The 18,216-nt window shown below is 39.8% G+C and overlaps 1 protein-coding gene across 8 annotated transcripts in view; it reads left to right on the plus strand.

The window, feature by feature from the left end:
• The window catches only part of ccm2 (CCM2 scaffold protein), a 147,773-nt gene that overhangs the window by 66,035 nt on the left and 63,522 nt on the right, over positions 1-18,216 (plus strand). For all 8 annotated transcript variants that reach the window (XM_043682484.1, XM_043682476.1, XM_043682478.1 and 5 more), the window contains 3 exons: positions 5,471-5,598; positions 11,280-11,415; positions 14,660-14,714. In XM_043682484.1, the coding sequence (XP_043538419.1) occupies positions 5,471-5,598; positions 11,280-11,415; positions 14,660-14,714 (319 nt within the window). The remainder of the gene's footprint in view (positions 1-5,470; positions 5,599-11,279; positions 11,416-14,659; positions 14,715-18,216) is intronic.

Below are 18,216 nucleotides of genomic sequence, written 5' to 3' on the forward strand. Positions count from 1 at the left end.
GGAAATTTAAAATAGTAAGGAGGAAAAAATATCTATAAGCATAGTCTATAGGCCACCAAGTAATACTTCATGGTGGAACAGGCAATAAACAAAGAAATAACTATAAAACTGATAGAGCAATTATCATGAGGGATTTTAATCTACATATTTAGTTAAATCAAATCTGTCAAGCCTTGAGAAGGAGTTCATAGAATGTATCTGAAATAGTTTCCTCAAACAACATGTAATGGAACCTACAAGGGAGCAAGCTGTCCTAGATCTGGTCCTGTGTAATGAGACAGGAATAATTAATCATTATCCTAGTTGGAGATCCTTTCTGAAAGAGCGAACACTGTATGGTTGAGTTTAAAATACAGATGGAGGGTGAGAAGCTAAAATCCAGTGTGTCTTGTGCTTAAACAAAGGTAACTACAATGGGATGAGGGCAAAGTTGGCTAAAGTAGACTGGGAACAAAGCCCCTGAGAGAGTCTTTTGACCTGAAATGTTAACTTTAATTTCTCTCCATAGATACTGCCAGACCTCCTGAACTATACAAGCACTTTGTTTTTGTTTCTAATTTACAGCATCCACAGTCCTTTTGGTTTTTATTTAGCAAAGACAATATAGTGGGTCAATTGAGGAACAGTAGAGGACTTTCAAAGTGACTTTTCAGTGATCAGCAAAAGGATGGACTGTAGGAAAAGGCTTTTATTAGCTATGTTTAACTAAGATCAACAGCTACAGACGCTATAAAGAAAGGAAAGATTGAGAGTAAGCTAGCTCAGAATATTAAAAACGGGGAAAAGTTTCTACAAATATATAAAATGAAAGAGTGAGGTAAACATTCCTCACTGAGAGGATAATAGGAAATGGCTGTGGCATTGAATAGGTATTTTGACTGTTTTCTTAGTGGAAGATACAAATAACATTCCAGTAACTGACAAGGAGGCTATGGCAGATGAGGACCTGGAAACTTTCATTATCATTAAAGGGATAATATTGGGCAAGCGAATGGGGTTAAGTGAGTCTCTTGGCCCTGTTGGAATGCATCCCAGGATACTAAAAGAAATGGCATGGGGCATTGGCAAATGCACTCGTAATTTATCAGAATTAAGCGGACTCTGGGGTGGTCCTGGTAGATTGGGAAACCGCAAATGTGAGGCCACTTTTTTTTTTTAAAGAGGTAAACAAACGACAGGCTAATTACAGCTGATAACTTGTGCAGTGGGGAAATGCTTGAAACTAATGAGACATCTGGATAGACAGACATTGTACTGTCGGGCAGACGCAGCATGGGCTTGTGAAAGGCAGTTATGTTTAACTAATTTACTGGAATTGACAGTGGGGAATTGGTGGATGTGATATATTTGGATTTCCACAGGCATTCAAGGTGCTGCACAAAAGGCTGCTGTATAATATAAAGGTGCACGGTGTTACAGGTAATATATTAGCACGGATAAAGGACCTGTTAATCAACTGAAAGCAAAGTGAGGATAAATGGGTATTTTTCTGGTTGGCTATGAAAAAGAACAAGCCTAGTCCACAAGTTAAAATTCTAACTTGGAGCAAGATCAATTCTGATAGTATAAGACAGAAACGTTCAATAGTTGATGAGTGGATGCTGTTCACAGTTCAAGGCGTGATAATGAGAGTTCAGGGCCAGCATGTTACTTTTAATGTGAAGAGAAGGAGTGGGGAACACTGGATGACTAGCGATATTGAGGTTCTGATCAAGAAAAAGACAGAAGTCCGGTATAGACAACTGGAATCGAGTGAATCCCTTGAGTTCAAGGGTTCAGGCAAGAGCTTTGGCAGATAGGGTAAAGGAGAATCCAAAGAGATTGACCGAGTATATTAAGAGCAAAAGAGTAAGTAGGGAGAATAGGGCCCCTTAAAGATCAACAAGGCCATCTTCCTGTGGAACCACAGGAGATGGGTGAGATCCTAATATTTACTATGGAAAAAGATATGGCAGTTAGGGAACTTGAAATAAATACTGATGTCCTGAAAACAGTCACATTGGAGAGGACTTGCTGGAGGTCTTGGAAGTGCATAAAGGTAGATAAATCCTGGGACCTGGTTAAGTGTATCCCAGGGCATTGTGAGGGGCAAAACTATGGGACCCTTAGCAGAGATATTTGTATCATTGACCACCACTGGTGAGGTGCCAGAAGACTGAGATTGGTTAATTTTGTTCCATTATTTAAGAGAGGCTGCAAAGAAAAGACCAGGAACTACAGCCTGGTAAGCCTGACATCGGTGTTAAGTAAGTTGTTGGGATTCTGAGAGACAGGGTCTACATACATTGAGAAAGACAAAGACTGATTAGGTTCAGTAGGTTGGGCATTGTTTTTGGGAAATTGTCACTAAAATTTGGTTATGTTTTGAAGAGGTGACTAACGAGGTCGATGAAGGCAGAGCTGTAGACTTTATCTACATGGACCTTAGTAAGACCTTTGACAAGGTACAGCATGCTAGACACAGGTTAGATTGCATAGGATCCAGGGAGACCTAGCCAATTAGATTCAAAAAATGGCTTGATGCTAGGAGATAGAGGGTTATTGTTCAGTCTGGAGTCTTATGACCAGTATGCCACAAGGATTGGTGCAGAGTCCACTATTGTTCGTCATTTACGTGAACAACTTGGATGAGAATATAGGAGGCATGGTTAGTAAGTTTGCAGATGATACCAAAATTGGTGGTACAGTGAACAGAAAAGAAGGTTACCCAAGATAACAATGAAATCTTGGGCTGGGGGTGGGGGGTGAGGAATGGCAGATGGAGGTTAATTATGACAATTGTAAAGACTTTGCATTTTAATACAAACCAGAACAGGACTTTGGGGAGTGTTGTTGAACAGAGACCTCGGGCTGCAAGTGCCTAGTTCTTTGAAAGTGGTGTCATGTGGTGAAGAATACATTTGGCACACACTTGCCTTCATCAGAGCATTTGAGTATAGGAATTGGGACATCCTGTTAAGAATTGTACCTGACATTTGTTTGAACATAGGCTGAGGAGTAACCTTATAGAGGCTTATAAAATCATGAAGGGCATCGATGAGGTGAATAGCCTAGGTCTTTTCCCCAGATTGAGAATCTGAAGCTGCATAGGTTTAAGGTGAGAGGGGAAAGATGTAAAAGAAACCGAAGGAGTAACTTTCTCTGAGGGTGGTGCGTATATGAAGCAAACTGCCAGAGGAAGTGGAAGAGATGGGTACAATTACAACATTTGAAAGACATTTGGCTTTAGAGGGGTATGGCAAATGGGGCTAGTTCAGTTTAGGAAGCTTGGCTGGCATTGAGTTTGGCCACCAAGGTTTCTTCTGTTTCTGATCTGTATAGCTCTGTCTTTGATTTTGCTTTAAGAATTGTATTTTTTAATTTCTTCATAGGATATAGGTGTTACTGGAAGGCCAGTATTGATTGCCTGTCCCAAATTGTCTAGAGGGCAGTGAAGAGTCACCCACATTGCTGTCAGTCTGGAGTCATGTAGGCCAGACCAAGTAAGAATGGCAGCTTCCTTCTCCCAAGGGCATTAGTGAGCCAGATGGGCTTTTCTGACGATCAAGAATGGATTCATGATCTTGAGACTATTCATTCCAGATTTTTACTGAATTTGAATTCCTCCATCAGGATTTGAACCCAGATTCCCCACAATGTATTAATGGGGTCTCTAGATTATCAGTCCAGCGATAATTCCACTAGGCCATCACTTCCCCACGGGACTTGGGAATATCTGGATAATTTTCTACTTTGTTGGGTCGATGTCAGTTTTGTAACTAGCTGCACTGAAATGGTTTGGCCAGAAGTCCAGTTAGTTTTGGCATACAGTCTTTAATACATCTGGGATGTTGTCCATACTTGTAGCTTTCACTATATCCAGTGCAGATAGCTGTCAGTTATGGAGAGAACTGTGTTATCTAAACAAATTTTTTTTTGTTCGTCTCATAATTGTTCATTGTTCATAACTTACGGCAAAACTATAGAATTTTAAATTTACTACTTTGATTCAGTTGTGTGATATGGATATCGCTAACTGGCCAACATGATTTTGTCCTCTCCACAGTTGCCCATGAGAAGGTGGGCCATATCAATGTCCCATGATCCAAAAAGTGTTCATATGTGCACTGACAACCTCCTAACGCCACCTTGTCAAAATCCCTCTTGATATTTCATTGATGCTAATTATTCATGTTGGACCAGCACCCAATGTTGGATGAGGTGTAGTGAGGGCATGGAAGATTAGTGAAATGGGCAGATACGTGGGAAATGACATTTGATACAGAAGTGAGTGTTGGTAAGATTTTGGAACAAACATTAAAGACAATGGGGGATGCGATCATCCAAGAACAGTATCACATGATGTGGACAGTGTGTCTGGAAGCCATGCTTATCATTTTTGGATTGAAATCAGAAATTCCTTTACTGCCTTAATTCTTTGGAATCCTCTACCCAACAGGGGTATGGAAATTTCATTGAGCATAATTATGGCTGAGACATACTTTTAATCACAGGAAGCCAAAGGATAAGGTGGAAAAGTAGAATTGAGGAAATAATTGAGCCATGATCATGTATGAAAGAAGTTGGCTTATGTATTCTACTCCTTCTGTTTGTAAATGAAGGGTATAATTAGTGATGCAAGGACTGGGAGATCAGATCATTGTGTATGGCATCCTGGGCCTTGTAAATCGAGATATCGACTGCAAGAAAGGAAATTTTAATTATGAATTTAATGCCCTATCTGAGGTTTTTAAACCAGTTTAAGTCTAGTTCTTAGCACAGTATTTTATGAAGGGAGTGGGTCTGTGTGGACTCTAGGCTGAATGGCTTGCTTCTGCACTTTAGCGATTCTGAACTTCTGTGCTATGACTAAAGAAATTTGGTAGCTTTGACAAAAGTGAAACGTTACCTACAAATTGCCATAAGACTGTCCTAGTCTTATTCACTAGATTAACAACACTGCACGATTTGTGAAGTTAACTTGAGTCTGGCAGATCATCATAATCTCTGGCAAAAGAATTTGCCATTCTTAACTGTTCCAATGTACTAATAACTGTCATCCTGTGCTGTGGTTGGTAATTCATTGTCCACGCATAGTTGTGCAAAGATGATGCAAACTGGTAACTACATACCAGAAATGCGACAACTTTCAGCCACAAAGAACGCTGACACCCAAATGTCAAGTAAAGCATTGGTAAATAAAGCACTGTAGAAAATAAAATGTTATATGGTTTACTTCCTGGTGGAAGTTCTTAGTTCTGGAATGCACTGCAAGTTTGTACTGAAGTACTAAGGCAACTAATAGTATAAAACAAACTGATTTGCTAGAGAAACTCCAGTTGGACTAGCAGCATCTGTGGAGAGAGGTTAACACTTTAGAGTCCAATAACCCTTCCACAGTAAGTATTTACTATATAAACAAATGTCATTCTAACAGAACAAACTGTTCAAAGCAACAGAAGTAATTACAAATATTTTGTTTCCCTTTCAGCCAATGAATCCGGGAATTCAACCAATCAAAGCACTGAAGATTCGACTAAAATACAGATGTCGGTGTCAGAAAGTGGAGCGGGAACCATGGAACCGTGTAGTCTGGTGGTGGTGGTTGTAGAGAATAAAGTAATTTTTTTGTCCAAATATGTAGAAATGTATCCAGATTAATTGATGCAAAATTATACTTTAGATATGATACCAGGAAACTTTCAAAGGATTTACCTGTTAATTAAAAGCCTATTTAGTAACTTAGCTTTTTTGTGTATAATTTAGTGGACTGTCCATTATCATGCATGAGTCAAAAGATTTTGTGGCTGAGGCAGAAACCTTCAGCTCGTTGAAAACAAACATCTGCCGCCAAAGTGCTGACACCTGCGAGGCTACGAACTGGGAAGCAGAATTAGAATGAGTGACTAAATTATTTAGCCACTGCACTCATGGGACTGAATGGGTATTTTCTGTTGTACAACTCTTTCAACAACACTTTTCTGTAGTGCCCACAGGATATGGAAAGTATCTGAGAATGAAGCATGATTTTAATTGAATTGCAGAGTTTTTTTAAAATGACGTTCAGTTGTAAAGGAGGCCCCATTATGCCAAACTGTTTTGGTTTTGATCCTATTTGTGCATTCAATTGTACTTGTAGCTTAAAATTGTTTCCCTGCAGATCTTGTGTTTCATATTGCAATGTCATTAAAGTCATAACCATTTATGGCACAGGTCATTTGAACAAATAACTCTGCCAGCACCCATGGAGCAATCCAGTCATTGTCATGATCCTATTCCATCCCAGTAGCCCTGCAGGTTTATTTCTTCAAGTGCCCATCCAATTTCTTTGGAAATTTTGTTTCTATCCACACAACTCCTGTGGATAGAAAGTTTCTGGCTATTTCCACTTGCTGCACAAAACAGAATTCTTGCAGTTTCTTTGTACTTCTTGACTGAAAAAAATTACTTCTGGTCTTTGTACTGTGAATGGGAAGAGTTGGTCTTCAACTTTAAATCTAAATCTCCGCGCAATCTCATTTACTGAGAAGAAGCCATCTTTTTTTTCCCTGAAATATTCAAATGAGAGCAGTAGCAGGCTAATCCACGCCTAAAAATAAAACCACTCGGCCATAAGGGTTGGCAATGACATAGTGGTAGTATCGCTAAACTACTAATCCAGAACCCAGGTGATGTTGTAGGGGCAGAGATACTAAAGAGTAATTTGCATCATTGTTTATTGTGGAGAAAGATATAAAAAATAGAGAACATGAGCAAATAGTGGCATCTGGAAAAAGTCCATCTTACAGAAGAAAAGCTGCTGGACTACTTAAACGCATAAAGTTGGATAAATCCCCAGGATCTGCTGAATGTACCCAAGAACTCTAGGAAGCTAGGGAAGTGATTCCTGGGCCCCTTGCTGAGATATTTGTATCATCGATAGTCACAGGTGAGGTGCTGGAAGACTGGAGGTTGGCTAACATGTTGCCATTCTTCAAGAAATTTGGTAAGGAAAAGCCAGGGAGCTATAGACTGGGGAACCTGACATTGGTGAGGGCCAAGTTGTTGGAGGGAATTCTGAGGGACAAGATTTTGGAAAGGCAAGGATTAATTAGGAATAGTCAACTTTGTGTGTGGGTAATTGTCTCACTGACTTGATTTTTTTGAAGAAGTGAATAAAATGATTGATGGAAGATTGGTAAATATTATTTGCATGGACTTCAGTAAGGTGTTCGACAAGGTTCCTCACAGTAGACTGGCTAGCAAGGTTAGATCACCTGGAATACAGGGAGAGCTAGCCATTTGGCTTCACAAATGACTCGCAAAAAGAAGACAATGGTGTAGAGGGTTGCTTTTCAGGTTGAGGCCTGTGACCAGTGATGTGTCACATGGATCGGTGTTTGCTCCACTGCTTTTTGTCATGTGACTACATAGGTAGTGGTGCAAATGAAGAAAGAAACATACTGCTGGCAGTTACAGCAGTGTAACTTGCACAGCTGCTCCATTTGCCTGCTTTTAGGTCTCTGGACAGAGGAGTTCATTCTGAGAAACAGCTGACATTGGAGAAATCTGTCTGTGGGAGTTCTGAGCAAGGGAGCAACTTCAGTGGTTTTTTAAAGTGTAACCCTACTGGCTTTCTCTTGTAAATCTACAATAGAGAGTGAGTGGGTTTTTTGATTATATGTTATTGAGATCTGTGTCTTAATTAAACTTTAAAAGTATAAAAACATAGATACTAAGATGGTCTGGAGCACTTGTTTTAGAGCAGTAAGAGGATGCTATTTTCTGGGTCTGTAGATTAAAGTGCAAAGATGGCCTGTAGTAGAGTGAAATGCTCTTCCTGTTGGAAGTGGGAGCATAGGGAGAGTTTCCATGTTACTAATTTATTTTGGTGTTGGTTGCGAATCCTATCAGATTGCATGGGTCAGTTGGAGCTGCAGTTAGAGGCAATAAGGAATTTACAAGAGCTAGGGGTTGTGACAGGTGGCGGTTGCAGGGAGGAGATAAACCAAAGGTACAGTCAGGTACTTGGGTAACTTCCAGGAAAGAAAGGAGAAGGCAGCAGGTTATGCAGGAGTCTCCTGTGGCTATCCATATCTTGAACAAATAGCAGATGATGGACTCTAATGTAGCACTGACAGCCAGGTTTCTGGAACCAAGACTTGCTCTAACATAATGAGGGGTACACCAGGTTCCAAGCGATCGATAGTGATCGGTGACTCTCGAGGCACAGACAGCGAAGCATCATAATGGTCTGTTGCCTATCTGGATCCAGGATCAAAGATATGAGATGGTGCAAAATATTCTCAAAGGGGAGCAGGATCCACAAGAGGTCATTATAGACACTGGAACTAACAGCATAGGAAGTGAAAAGGATGAGATTCTGTGGAGAGTGTATAGAAAGTTAGGCAGGAATTTAAGGAGGAGATCCTCGAGGGTAGTGATATCTGGATTACTCCCGGTGTCACAAGCTAATGAGGGTAGGAATAGGAGGATAGAGCAAATGAATGCGTGGCTAAGGACCTGGTGCAGGGGAGAAAGATTCACATTTTTGGGCCATTGGAATGTCTTCTGGGGTAGAAGTGACTTGCATAAGAAGGACTGGTTGCACCTGAATTGGAAGGGGACTGATATCCCTGGTCGAGACATTTGCTAGAACTGCTCATGAGGATTTAAACTGATAAGGTGTTGGGAGGCAGGAAGTCTCAGCAAGAGAGCAGTCTGAGACTGGTACAGTTGGAAAAAAGGGACAAGTCAAACAGGGCAGACAGGAACAAAGTAGAGAACGAGACAGGACTGATAAATTAAACTGTGTTTATTTCGATGCAAGAGTCCTAACAACAGGTGAGGCAGATGAACTCCTTGATTAGGAACATGGGACTGGGTTATCATAGCAATTACAGGGATGTGGCTAAGGGTTGGATGGGACAGGCAGCATAATGTTTCAGGGTATTGAAGCTATAGGAAGGATGGAAAAGAGGGGAGCTTTGGATTAAGGATAACATTACAGCTGTACTTAGGGAAGATATTCCTGGGAAAATGTCCAGGAAAATTTATTTGGGTGGAACTGAGAAATAAGGGATGATCACCTTATTGGGAGGGTGCTATAGACCCGACCCAACCCCCCCACCCCCAGTAGTTAGCAGGAAAATGGGAATCCAGTTTGGAAGGAAATCTGTTATCTGTGCGAATAATAGGATGGTTATGTTAGGGGATTTTAACTTTCCAAACGTTGACTCAAACTGCCATAGTGTTAAGGGTTTAGATGCAGAGCAGTTTACGTGATTTAGTATGTGGATATACTGACTCAAAGGTGCAAAACTTGACCTAGTCTTGGAGAAATAAGGTAGGGCAGATGATTGAGGTGTCAGTGTTGGAGCACTTTGGGGCCAGTGACGATAATTCTGTTATTTTAAAATAGTGATGGAAAAGGATAGACCAGATCCAAAAGTTAAAATTTCTGAATTGGAGGCAGGACATTAGGCAAGAACTTTCAGATGTTGGTTGTGGATGGATGTTCCCAGGTAAAGGGATGGCTGAAAAAACTGGAATCCTTCAAAAATGAGATAACGAGATTCCGGAGTTGGTATGTTCCTGTTCGGGTGAAGGGCAAGGCTGGTGGATGTAGGGAATGCTGGATGACTAGAGAAATTGAGGTTTTGGTTGGAGGAAAAAGGCAGTATGAGTATAATTAAGAGGGAAATCAGGAGGGCAAGTAGGGTTATGGAGAATCTGAAGGGATTCTACAAATACATTTAAGGGCAAGAGAGTAACAAGGGTGAGAATAGGACCCCTCCAAGATCAGCAAGGCAGCCTGTGTGGAACGCAGGCGATGAGGGAGATAAATGAATATTTTACATCCGTGTTTATAGTGGAGAAGCATATGGAAGATAGAGAATGTGGGGAAATAAATAGCGACATCTCAAAAAATGTCCATATCACAGAGGAGGTGGTGCTAGATGTCTTAATGTGTAAAGGTGGATAAATCCCCGGGACCTGATCAGGTATACGCTAGATCTCTGTGGGAAGCTTATGGAAGTAGGGGGTTTACCATCTTGCATACGGTCTACGGCTATGTAACAATTTGATGAAGTCAGACGATGATATTTCTAAAATAATAGAAATGACATGTTGGCAAAGCTCAGCAGGTCTAGTGGCATCTGGGAAGAGCGAATTGGTTAAATTTGAGTCCAATTTGGCACTAAAAGGGAAAGGCAAAATGTTGGACTGCCCCATGGCTATGCCACATACATTTCAATTCAGAAAGATTCTTTTAATCTGTCCAGATTTCATCCAGACCTATGGTGTTTCTCCAATTCATGGATGCTAGGGATCTGAAATAAAAAGTTTTGCTTTTGTTGAAGGTTGTTTAAACTCTAATTTGAGAATTTGTCTTACTTAAAATAGGTTACAAAATTAGCCAGGACAGAATGAACTTCATGAGTAACTTGTAGAAGAGGTTTGTAATCAGCAAGTGGTAGTTTATTAGTAGTTGTGTTCACAAACTAAGGACTGTCAGGCTTCCTGACAACACTAAGTATGTGTTTCATCCACTTCAGACTGCACAGAATGTTTTTTGCTGTTAAACAGACATTTTAGCAAAATTGCTTGACTTAAGGCTTCAGATGTGTCTTCATCTGTAGGTAAGGGTTTAAATCCAGGTGAGATCAGATTTGGCTGCATTGATGCATGTGAAATTTAATCTTGACAGGCTTGATCTATTTTCTGCTGCCAGAGGTATCTTTTTTTTTAAAAGGTCAGTGCGTATTGGAGTAGATTGTTCTCCACATAAGCAACTCTGAAGCATGCATACATAATGCTGGTATAGATTTCATGAGAGTGAGTTCCATTTCTCAGTAATAATGTGCATTCTTTTAATTAATTAATGCCACCATAACATTTTAAACATTAAAATGTTGGAAGTGACAAAGTTTAGATGGCCTTCCTGAATCTGAAGCCAGCAAAATTTAGTGAAGGACATAAATATGTATATCTTTCAGTCCTTAACTCGCTCTGCTGGTCATTAAAGATCATGACCGATCCAGATCAACTCCGTCTTCCTCCACTGTGCCCAAATTTCTTGATGACCTTTTGTAATAATCAAAAATCAAGCAGTCAGTTTTGAATAGACTCTTGTTGCCTAATCCAAACATTTTGGATATTTAATATTAGCAAGTAAATGTTTGCCCATAGAAGGAAATTCTTTGAAGCACATTGGTATATTAAGGATGAGGGTATGTTATGCTACCAGAAACAATTTTCTATCACCTTTTTAATCAGTTTTTAATATATCCATTCATCTATTTTCATTTTTCCTGTAGGCAGCTGCAGAAGAACTCTGTTCTCTTCTTAGTCAAGTCTTCCAAGTTGTTTACACAGAGTCCACAATAGACTTTTTGGACAGAGCAATATTTGATGGTGCATCTACCCCAACTAAGCACATGTCTATATACAGTGGTAAGTATTTAGAATTCTGCGTTCTTGAGGTTTTGGCTCTATCTGAATTTATCCATGCTGAGCATTTTGTAATGTCCATATAACAGTATATTGAACATCAAATTTGGAGTTCATTTATTTCAAAAATCTAATCCTGGTTGCTTTGCACAGTTATGAAAATCCATAGATTTTTCTAGTTTTTATGGCTGGAGCTCATTTGGGGTGATGGATTTAAATATTTACATTTCTGGAAATGTGGATGAGAGAAAATACCAAAAACATCAGGAAACCATACAAACATGTGCCACCCAGCCATTATAATGGCAGCATCTGGGATGAAAATAAAACACTCAGGGTATGTCACCCTGACAAATAATTGGCATTTAGATTCGTGCTTGCTAAGATGATACATCAGCAGACAATTTAAATTCTTCCCAGTCTGATATTTTAGTGTCATTCATCTGGACTCCAAACGAAAATCATGTATAACAAGTGTTTCGTGGCCAGATCTAACTACTTTATTCATCTTTCACCAAAAAGAGCAGTCAGTTACCATTGATGTGTCGTCATAGTTGCCTTTTCTACTGATTTGTATGTAAGGGCTTACCCAAAGGGCAGTTAAGAATCAAACACCTTGCTGTGGGTCAGGAGTCTCATGTATGCGAAACCAGGTAACGATGGCAGATTTCATTCCCTGAAGCACATTGATCCAGATTGGTCTTTACAATAATCCACAGTGGTTCATGGTTGCCATTAGAATGGCGTTGATCAAGATTTTATGCTTTTAGTTCACAGTTTGGAAAATGCTTCTTATCAGAAACTTTAATGTAATCTGTTATGAAGTACAGTTTAAGTATGTACACAGTTAACAAGTCAACTTTACCTTGTGGTCAATATTATTGTTTTGTAAATTGTTACACCATTTATTCCATTGAATACCATAAAGGCAAGTCAGAATCAACATGTAATAAACTGTCCAAGATTTAGTCAAGTTTCCAACTGATCGTTACTAATTTTTGTTACAGTTATGCCCTTGTCACTGTACTTTGAAGTTTTCACGATTTTTTTTTGCTACCATGCTGGATTGTCTTGAAGTTTTCAGATCATGTTATTTTCCAGAGTGTTTGGTTACTACAAAATAAACTTTATCTGTATTTACCTTGGGTTTGGAGGTGGGTGGAGTCAGAGCTTTTGCTGGTCTGGCATACCACTCGAATGTGCATTTTCTACCAGCAATTGCAATGACTATAAGCATCCTTGGCATCAACAGCCTTGGATTGGTAACCTGAGAAGTATTTCAGTACTTTCACTCCTGAAATGGCTAATGTTTATTGAGATCAAATTGGCCTGTATTTCTCAGTATTGCTCAAAGTAGCAAACTTGACAAGGGACCCAGTAGAAAGCAGAGTTATTTTGGACAGCTTTCTAACCTGAAAAAGACTTGTTGATGGTAATCTATACTCCTAATATATTGGCCTTTTCAAACAGCACCATTGTTACTTGCACATGTGCATAGATTTTGTACAGGATTTTGTACTGAAACTTGCAAGGATTAGAAAGCCTTTTTTTTAGTCGTCTTGGCTAAGTCTATGATCTTTTAAACAGGGCAGGTTACTTTTGGCCTTTCACAATTCTTACTGCAGAGTATGTTACAGTAAGTAGAAGTAGAATATTTGCTTGTCACATCAGGTCCAGAAGGTGGGATAAGTAGATGTGAGTGACATATGTTTTAAAGGTTTTTTACAGAACTTGCATTTTTTTTTTAAGTGTTCCAGTTATTAAAATGTGAAGGAATGAGATTCAGCAGTTAAACTAATTTTCAATGTCAGATGCTGTGTGACTGTAATTAAAACATTTTTTGAAAAAAATGACTTGTGCTCAAATGGATAAAGTCGAACCTTTCCCTGGTGGTTCATTTGTTTGTTTGTTTGTTTATGTGTGTATGATGTGGAGGAGCCACTGCTGGACTGGAGTGGACAAAGTTAAAAATAACACATCAGGTTATAGTGCAACAGGTTTATTTGGAAGCACCAGCTTTCGGAGCGCTGCTTCTTCAGCTACCTGGTAAAGGAACAGCGCTCTGAAAGCTAGTGCTTCCAAAAAAAACCTGTTGGACTATAACTTAGTGTTGAGAGATTTTTTAAGTGTGTATAATCGGCATTCCTTCCTTGTGCACTGTTTTCACTTCTGTCTCTAATGCAGTCTCCTCACTAGTGCAGTCACAGTTTAGCATGGCCCAGCAATTTGTTAGGACCAGAATTCTTTAACAAAACAATTACTAGAATCAGAAGAAGTTAGCTTTTGAAGGTGAAGTTGTTCTCTATTCCATGTAGCCATACTTGGTGAACTTCAAAGTTGCTAAGACTTTCAGTCCTAGTGTCGTTAAAATTAAGCATGCCTTCACTGGCCATCACTGGAGTTACTAAATGTAATTTTAGAATTTTGCAGAAGGAGGTAACTAATTGGCCAATGATACTTTTGTCTGCTGAGTAAAAAGGAAGCTTTAATCCTATCTTACCTTGTTCTTTTTCTTTCTTTTATATTTTATTAAAATGGTACCATGTCCTGTCCATATCTTAATAATATTCCAAACAGGTATATTGGATCCTTATCCCTTTGCATTGAGTCTCCAACCAGTTTCTCTCTACATAAGGTATTCTCTTACTCAATTTCTTCATTGAAAGATTTTCTTAAAGCGAAAATCTTGCATTTTAGTTCCAGTAAATCTGGCAAGCAATTGAATGGTAATTTAGGTTATGCATTTTGTTTATGCTAATGTTTTCATCCTGTCCCCTCTTTTCACTGAATCAACCCCCTCATCTGATAACTAATTTAGCAGTTGTACCTGGAATTAAAGATCAGATGAGAAGATATTTTGCCCTTAGCTTCTCTCAGTAGTATATTAAACTATTATGCCTTTTTTGCAGTGATTTCTAGTGAGGCAAAAATGATGACCAATGTAATTTTGAAGTAATTATCTGATGCAACAAAATAATATGAAATGTTTACTACTTAAAGCATTTTGAATCACCTTACTAATTTACACCATATTCCACAGATCATACAAGATGAAAGTTATCTCCAGTTTAAATTTAATCTTTTGGTTCTGTTTTTCGGACTGGATTTGGTGATGTTATGGCCAAGTACAATACCAAAAATGCCTTTACCCAGCTGGCAAAAGATTAAGCTTTGATTACATATTTCACACCAAGGCTTGAACTTCATATTTGATTTGCACTCAATTTAACGTGTCTTTTGGAAACAGATGATTCAAGTAAAGCGGACGTTAAAGAGCCGTATGATGCAGAAATCAGTAACTTGTAAGTATTTCCCATAATTTAGCTCTCTTTGACCACCTGCATATTGTGGGAACCTAGTTTTTGTGTAAAGTATATTTGTTATATTGATGAACTACATGACCTTTGTTCAACTAGATTGAATGAGAAATAGTCAATTAAATTCATGCTGTCACCTGTTCCTTTTCCTGAATAAAGACGAGATATTTAAAATCTTAATCAGACATGTTGCTCAACCAGAGTTATTGCCAACTGTTGGTCACTGTAAAGGTCTCTTTATTTTAGAAAACAAGTAAGGCAGTTTGGCTTGCAAACTAATTTTGTTGGAAAGTACATTGCCCTTTTTTGCCGGTACTTAAATGATCCTTTAGAACTTGGATCAGTTACATAGCCTCCCAACTAATGATCTGGTATTCATATGCTATTCTGTGTTCCATAATTTAGATTAGATTAGATTACTTTAGCGTGGAAACAGGCCCTTCAGCCTAACAAGTCCACACTGACCCTCCAAAGAGCAACCCACCCGGACCCATTACCCTACACCTAACACTACGGGCAATTTAGCATGGCCAATTCACCTAACCTGCACAATCTTTGGACTGTGGGAGGAAACCAGGACACCCGGAGGAAACCCACACAGACACTGGGAGAATGTGCAAACTCCACACAGATGGTTGCCTGAGATGGGAATTGAACCCGGGTCTCTGGCGCTGTGAGGCAGCAGTGCTAACCACTGTGCATGGGTCTATTTCAATTCATTTGAGTGTGCATTATAATTGCTCATCCATACTTTTTAAAAAAAAAAATTACGTGTAAGAGTCATAGAGAGGTATAGCATGGAAACAGACTCTTCGGTCCAGCCCATCCATACCGACCATATCCCAACCCAATCTAGTCCCACCTGCCAGCACCTGGCCCATATCCTTCCAAAACATTCCTATTCATATACCCATCCAAATGCCTTTTAAATGTTGCAGTTGTACCAGCCTCCACCACTTCCTCTGGCAGCTCAATCCATACACGTACCTTCACCTCTCACCCTAAACCTATGCCCTTTATTTCTGGACTCCCCCACCCTGGGGAAAAGACTTTGTCTATTTATCCTATCCATGCCCCTCATAATTTTGCAAACCTCTATAAGGTCACCCCTCAGCTTCTGACGCTCCAGGGAAAACAGCCTCTCCCCAAAGCTCAAATCCTCCAACCCTGGCAACATCCTTGCAAATCTTTGCTGAACCTTTCAAGTTTCACCAACATCTTTCCGATAGGAAGGAGACCAGAATTGCACGCAATATTCCAACAGTGGCCAAACCAGTGTCTGTACAGCTGCAACATGACCTCCCAACTCCTGTACTCCATATTCTGACCAATAAAAGAAAGCATACCAAATGCTGCCTTCACTATCCTATCTACCTGTGATTCCACTTTCAAGGAGCTATGAACCTGCACTCCGAGCTCTCTTTGTTCAGCAACACTCTCTAGGACCTTACCATTAAGAGTATAAGTCCTGCTAAGATTTGCTTTCCCAAAATGCAGCACCTCACATTTATCTAAATTAAACTCCATCTGCCACTTCTCAGCCCATTGACCCATCTGATCAAGATCCTGTTGTAATTCCGAGGTAACCACCTTCGCTGTCCACTACACCTCCAATTTTGGTGTCATCTGCAAACTTACTAACAGTACCTCTTATGCTCGCATCCAGATCATTTATGTAAATGACAAAAAGTAGAGGACCCAGCACAGATCCTTGTGGCACTCTACTGGTCACAGGCCTCCAGTCTGAAAAACAATCCACCACCACCATCCTCTGTCTTCTACATTTGAACCAGTTCTGTATCCAAATGGCGAGCTCTCCCTTTATTCCGTGAGATCTAACCTTGCTAACCAGTCTCCCATGGGGAAACCTTGTTGACGCCTTACAGAAGTCCATATAGATTACATCTACTGCTCTGCCCTTATCAATTCTCTTTGTTACTACGTCAAAAAAACTCAATCAAGTTTGTGAGACATGATTCCCATGCACAAAACCATGTTGACTATCCCTAATCAGTCCTTGCCTTTCCAAATACATTTACATCCTGTCCCTCAGGATTCCCTCCAACAACTTGCCCACCACCGACGTCAGGCTCACTGGCCTATAGTTCCCTGGCTTGTCCTTACTACTGTTGTTAAACAGTGGCAACACGTTAGCCAACCTCCAGTCTTCTGGCACCTCACCTGTGACTATTGATACAAATATCTCAGCAAGAGGTCCAGAAAGCACTTCTCTAGCTTTCCTCAGAGTTCTAGGGTACACCTGATCAGTCCCTGGGGATTTATCCACCTTTATGCGTTGCAAGACATCCAGCGTTGCAAGACGTCCAGCGCTTCCTCCTCTGTAATATGGACATTTTGCAAGGTTTTACCATTTATTTCACTACTTTCTATATCTTCCATATCCTTTTCCACAGTAAATACTGATGCAAAATATTTATTTTGTATCTCCCCATTTTCTGCAGCTCCACACAAAGGGCGCCTTGCTGATCTTTTGAGGGGTCCTGTCTTCTCTCCAATTATCCTTTTGTCCTTAATGTATTTGTAAAAACCCTCCTGGATTCACCTTCATTCTCCTTAATTCTACTTGCCAAAGCTATTTCATGTCTCCTTTTTGCCCTCCTGATTTCCCTCTTAAGTATACTCCTACTGCCTTTATAATCTTCTAAGGATTCACTCAATCTATCCTGTCTATACCTGACATATGCTTCCTTCTTTTTCTTAACCAATTCCTCAATATCTTTCGTCATCCCACATTCCCTATACCTACCAACCTTTCCTTTCACCCGAACAGGAATATACTTTCTCTGGATTCTCATTATCTCATTTCTGAAGGCTTCCCATTTTCCAGTCATCCCTTTACCTTCGAACATCTGCCCCCAATCAGCTTTTGAAAGTTCTTGCCTAATACTGTCAAAATTGGCCCTTCTCCAATTTAGAACTTCAACTTTTAGATCTGGTCTATAATTTTCCATCACTCTATTTTAAATCTAATAGAGTTATGGTCGCTGGCCCCAAAGTGCTCCCCCACAGACACCTCAGTCACCTGCCCTGCCTTTTTTTTCCCCAAGAGTAGGTCAAGTTTTGCACCTTCTCGAGTAGATACATCCACATATTGAATCAGAAAATCTTTTTGTACACACTTAACAAATTCCTCTCCATCTATACCCTTAATATTATGGCAGTCCCACTCTGTTTGGAAATCCCCTACCATAACCACCCTATTATTCTTACAGATAGCTGAGATCTCCTTACAAGTTTGTTTTCCAATTTTCCTCTGACTATTAGGGGGTCTATAATACAATCCCAATAAGGTGATCATCCCTTTCTTATTTCTCAGTTCCACCCAAATAACTTGCCTGGATGTATTTCCAGGAATATCCTCCCTTAGCACAGCTGTAATGTATCCCTTATCAAAAACGCCACTCCTCTTCCTCCCTTGCCTCCCCTTCTATCCTTCCTATAGCATTTGTATCCTGGAACGTTAAGC

The sequence above is a fragment of the Chiloscyllium plagiosum genome, chromosome 3 (genome assembly GCF_004010195.1).
Source record: "Chiloscyllium plagiosum isolate BGI_BamShark_2017 chromosome 3, ASM401019v2, whole genome shotgun sequence".
Classification (NCBI taxonomy): domain Eukaryota; kingdom Metazoa; phylum Chordata; class Chondrichthyes; order Orectolobiformes; family Hemiscylliidae; genus Chiloscyllium; species Chiloscyllium plagiosum.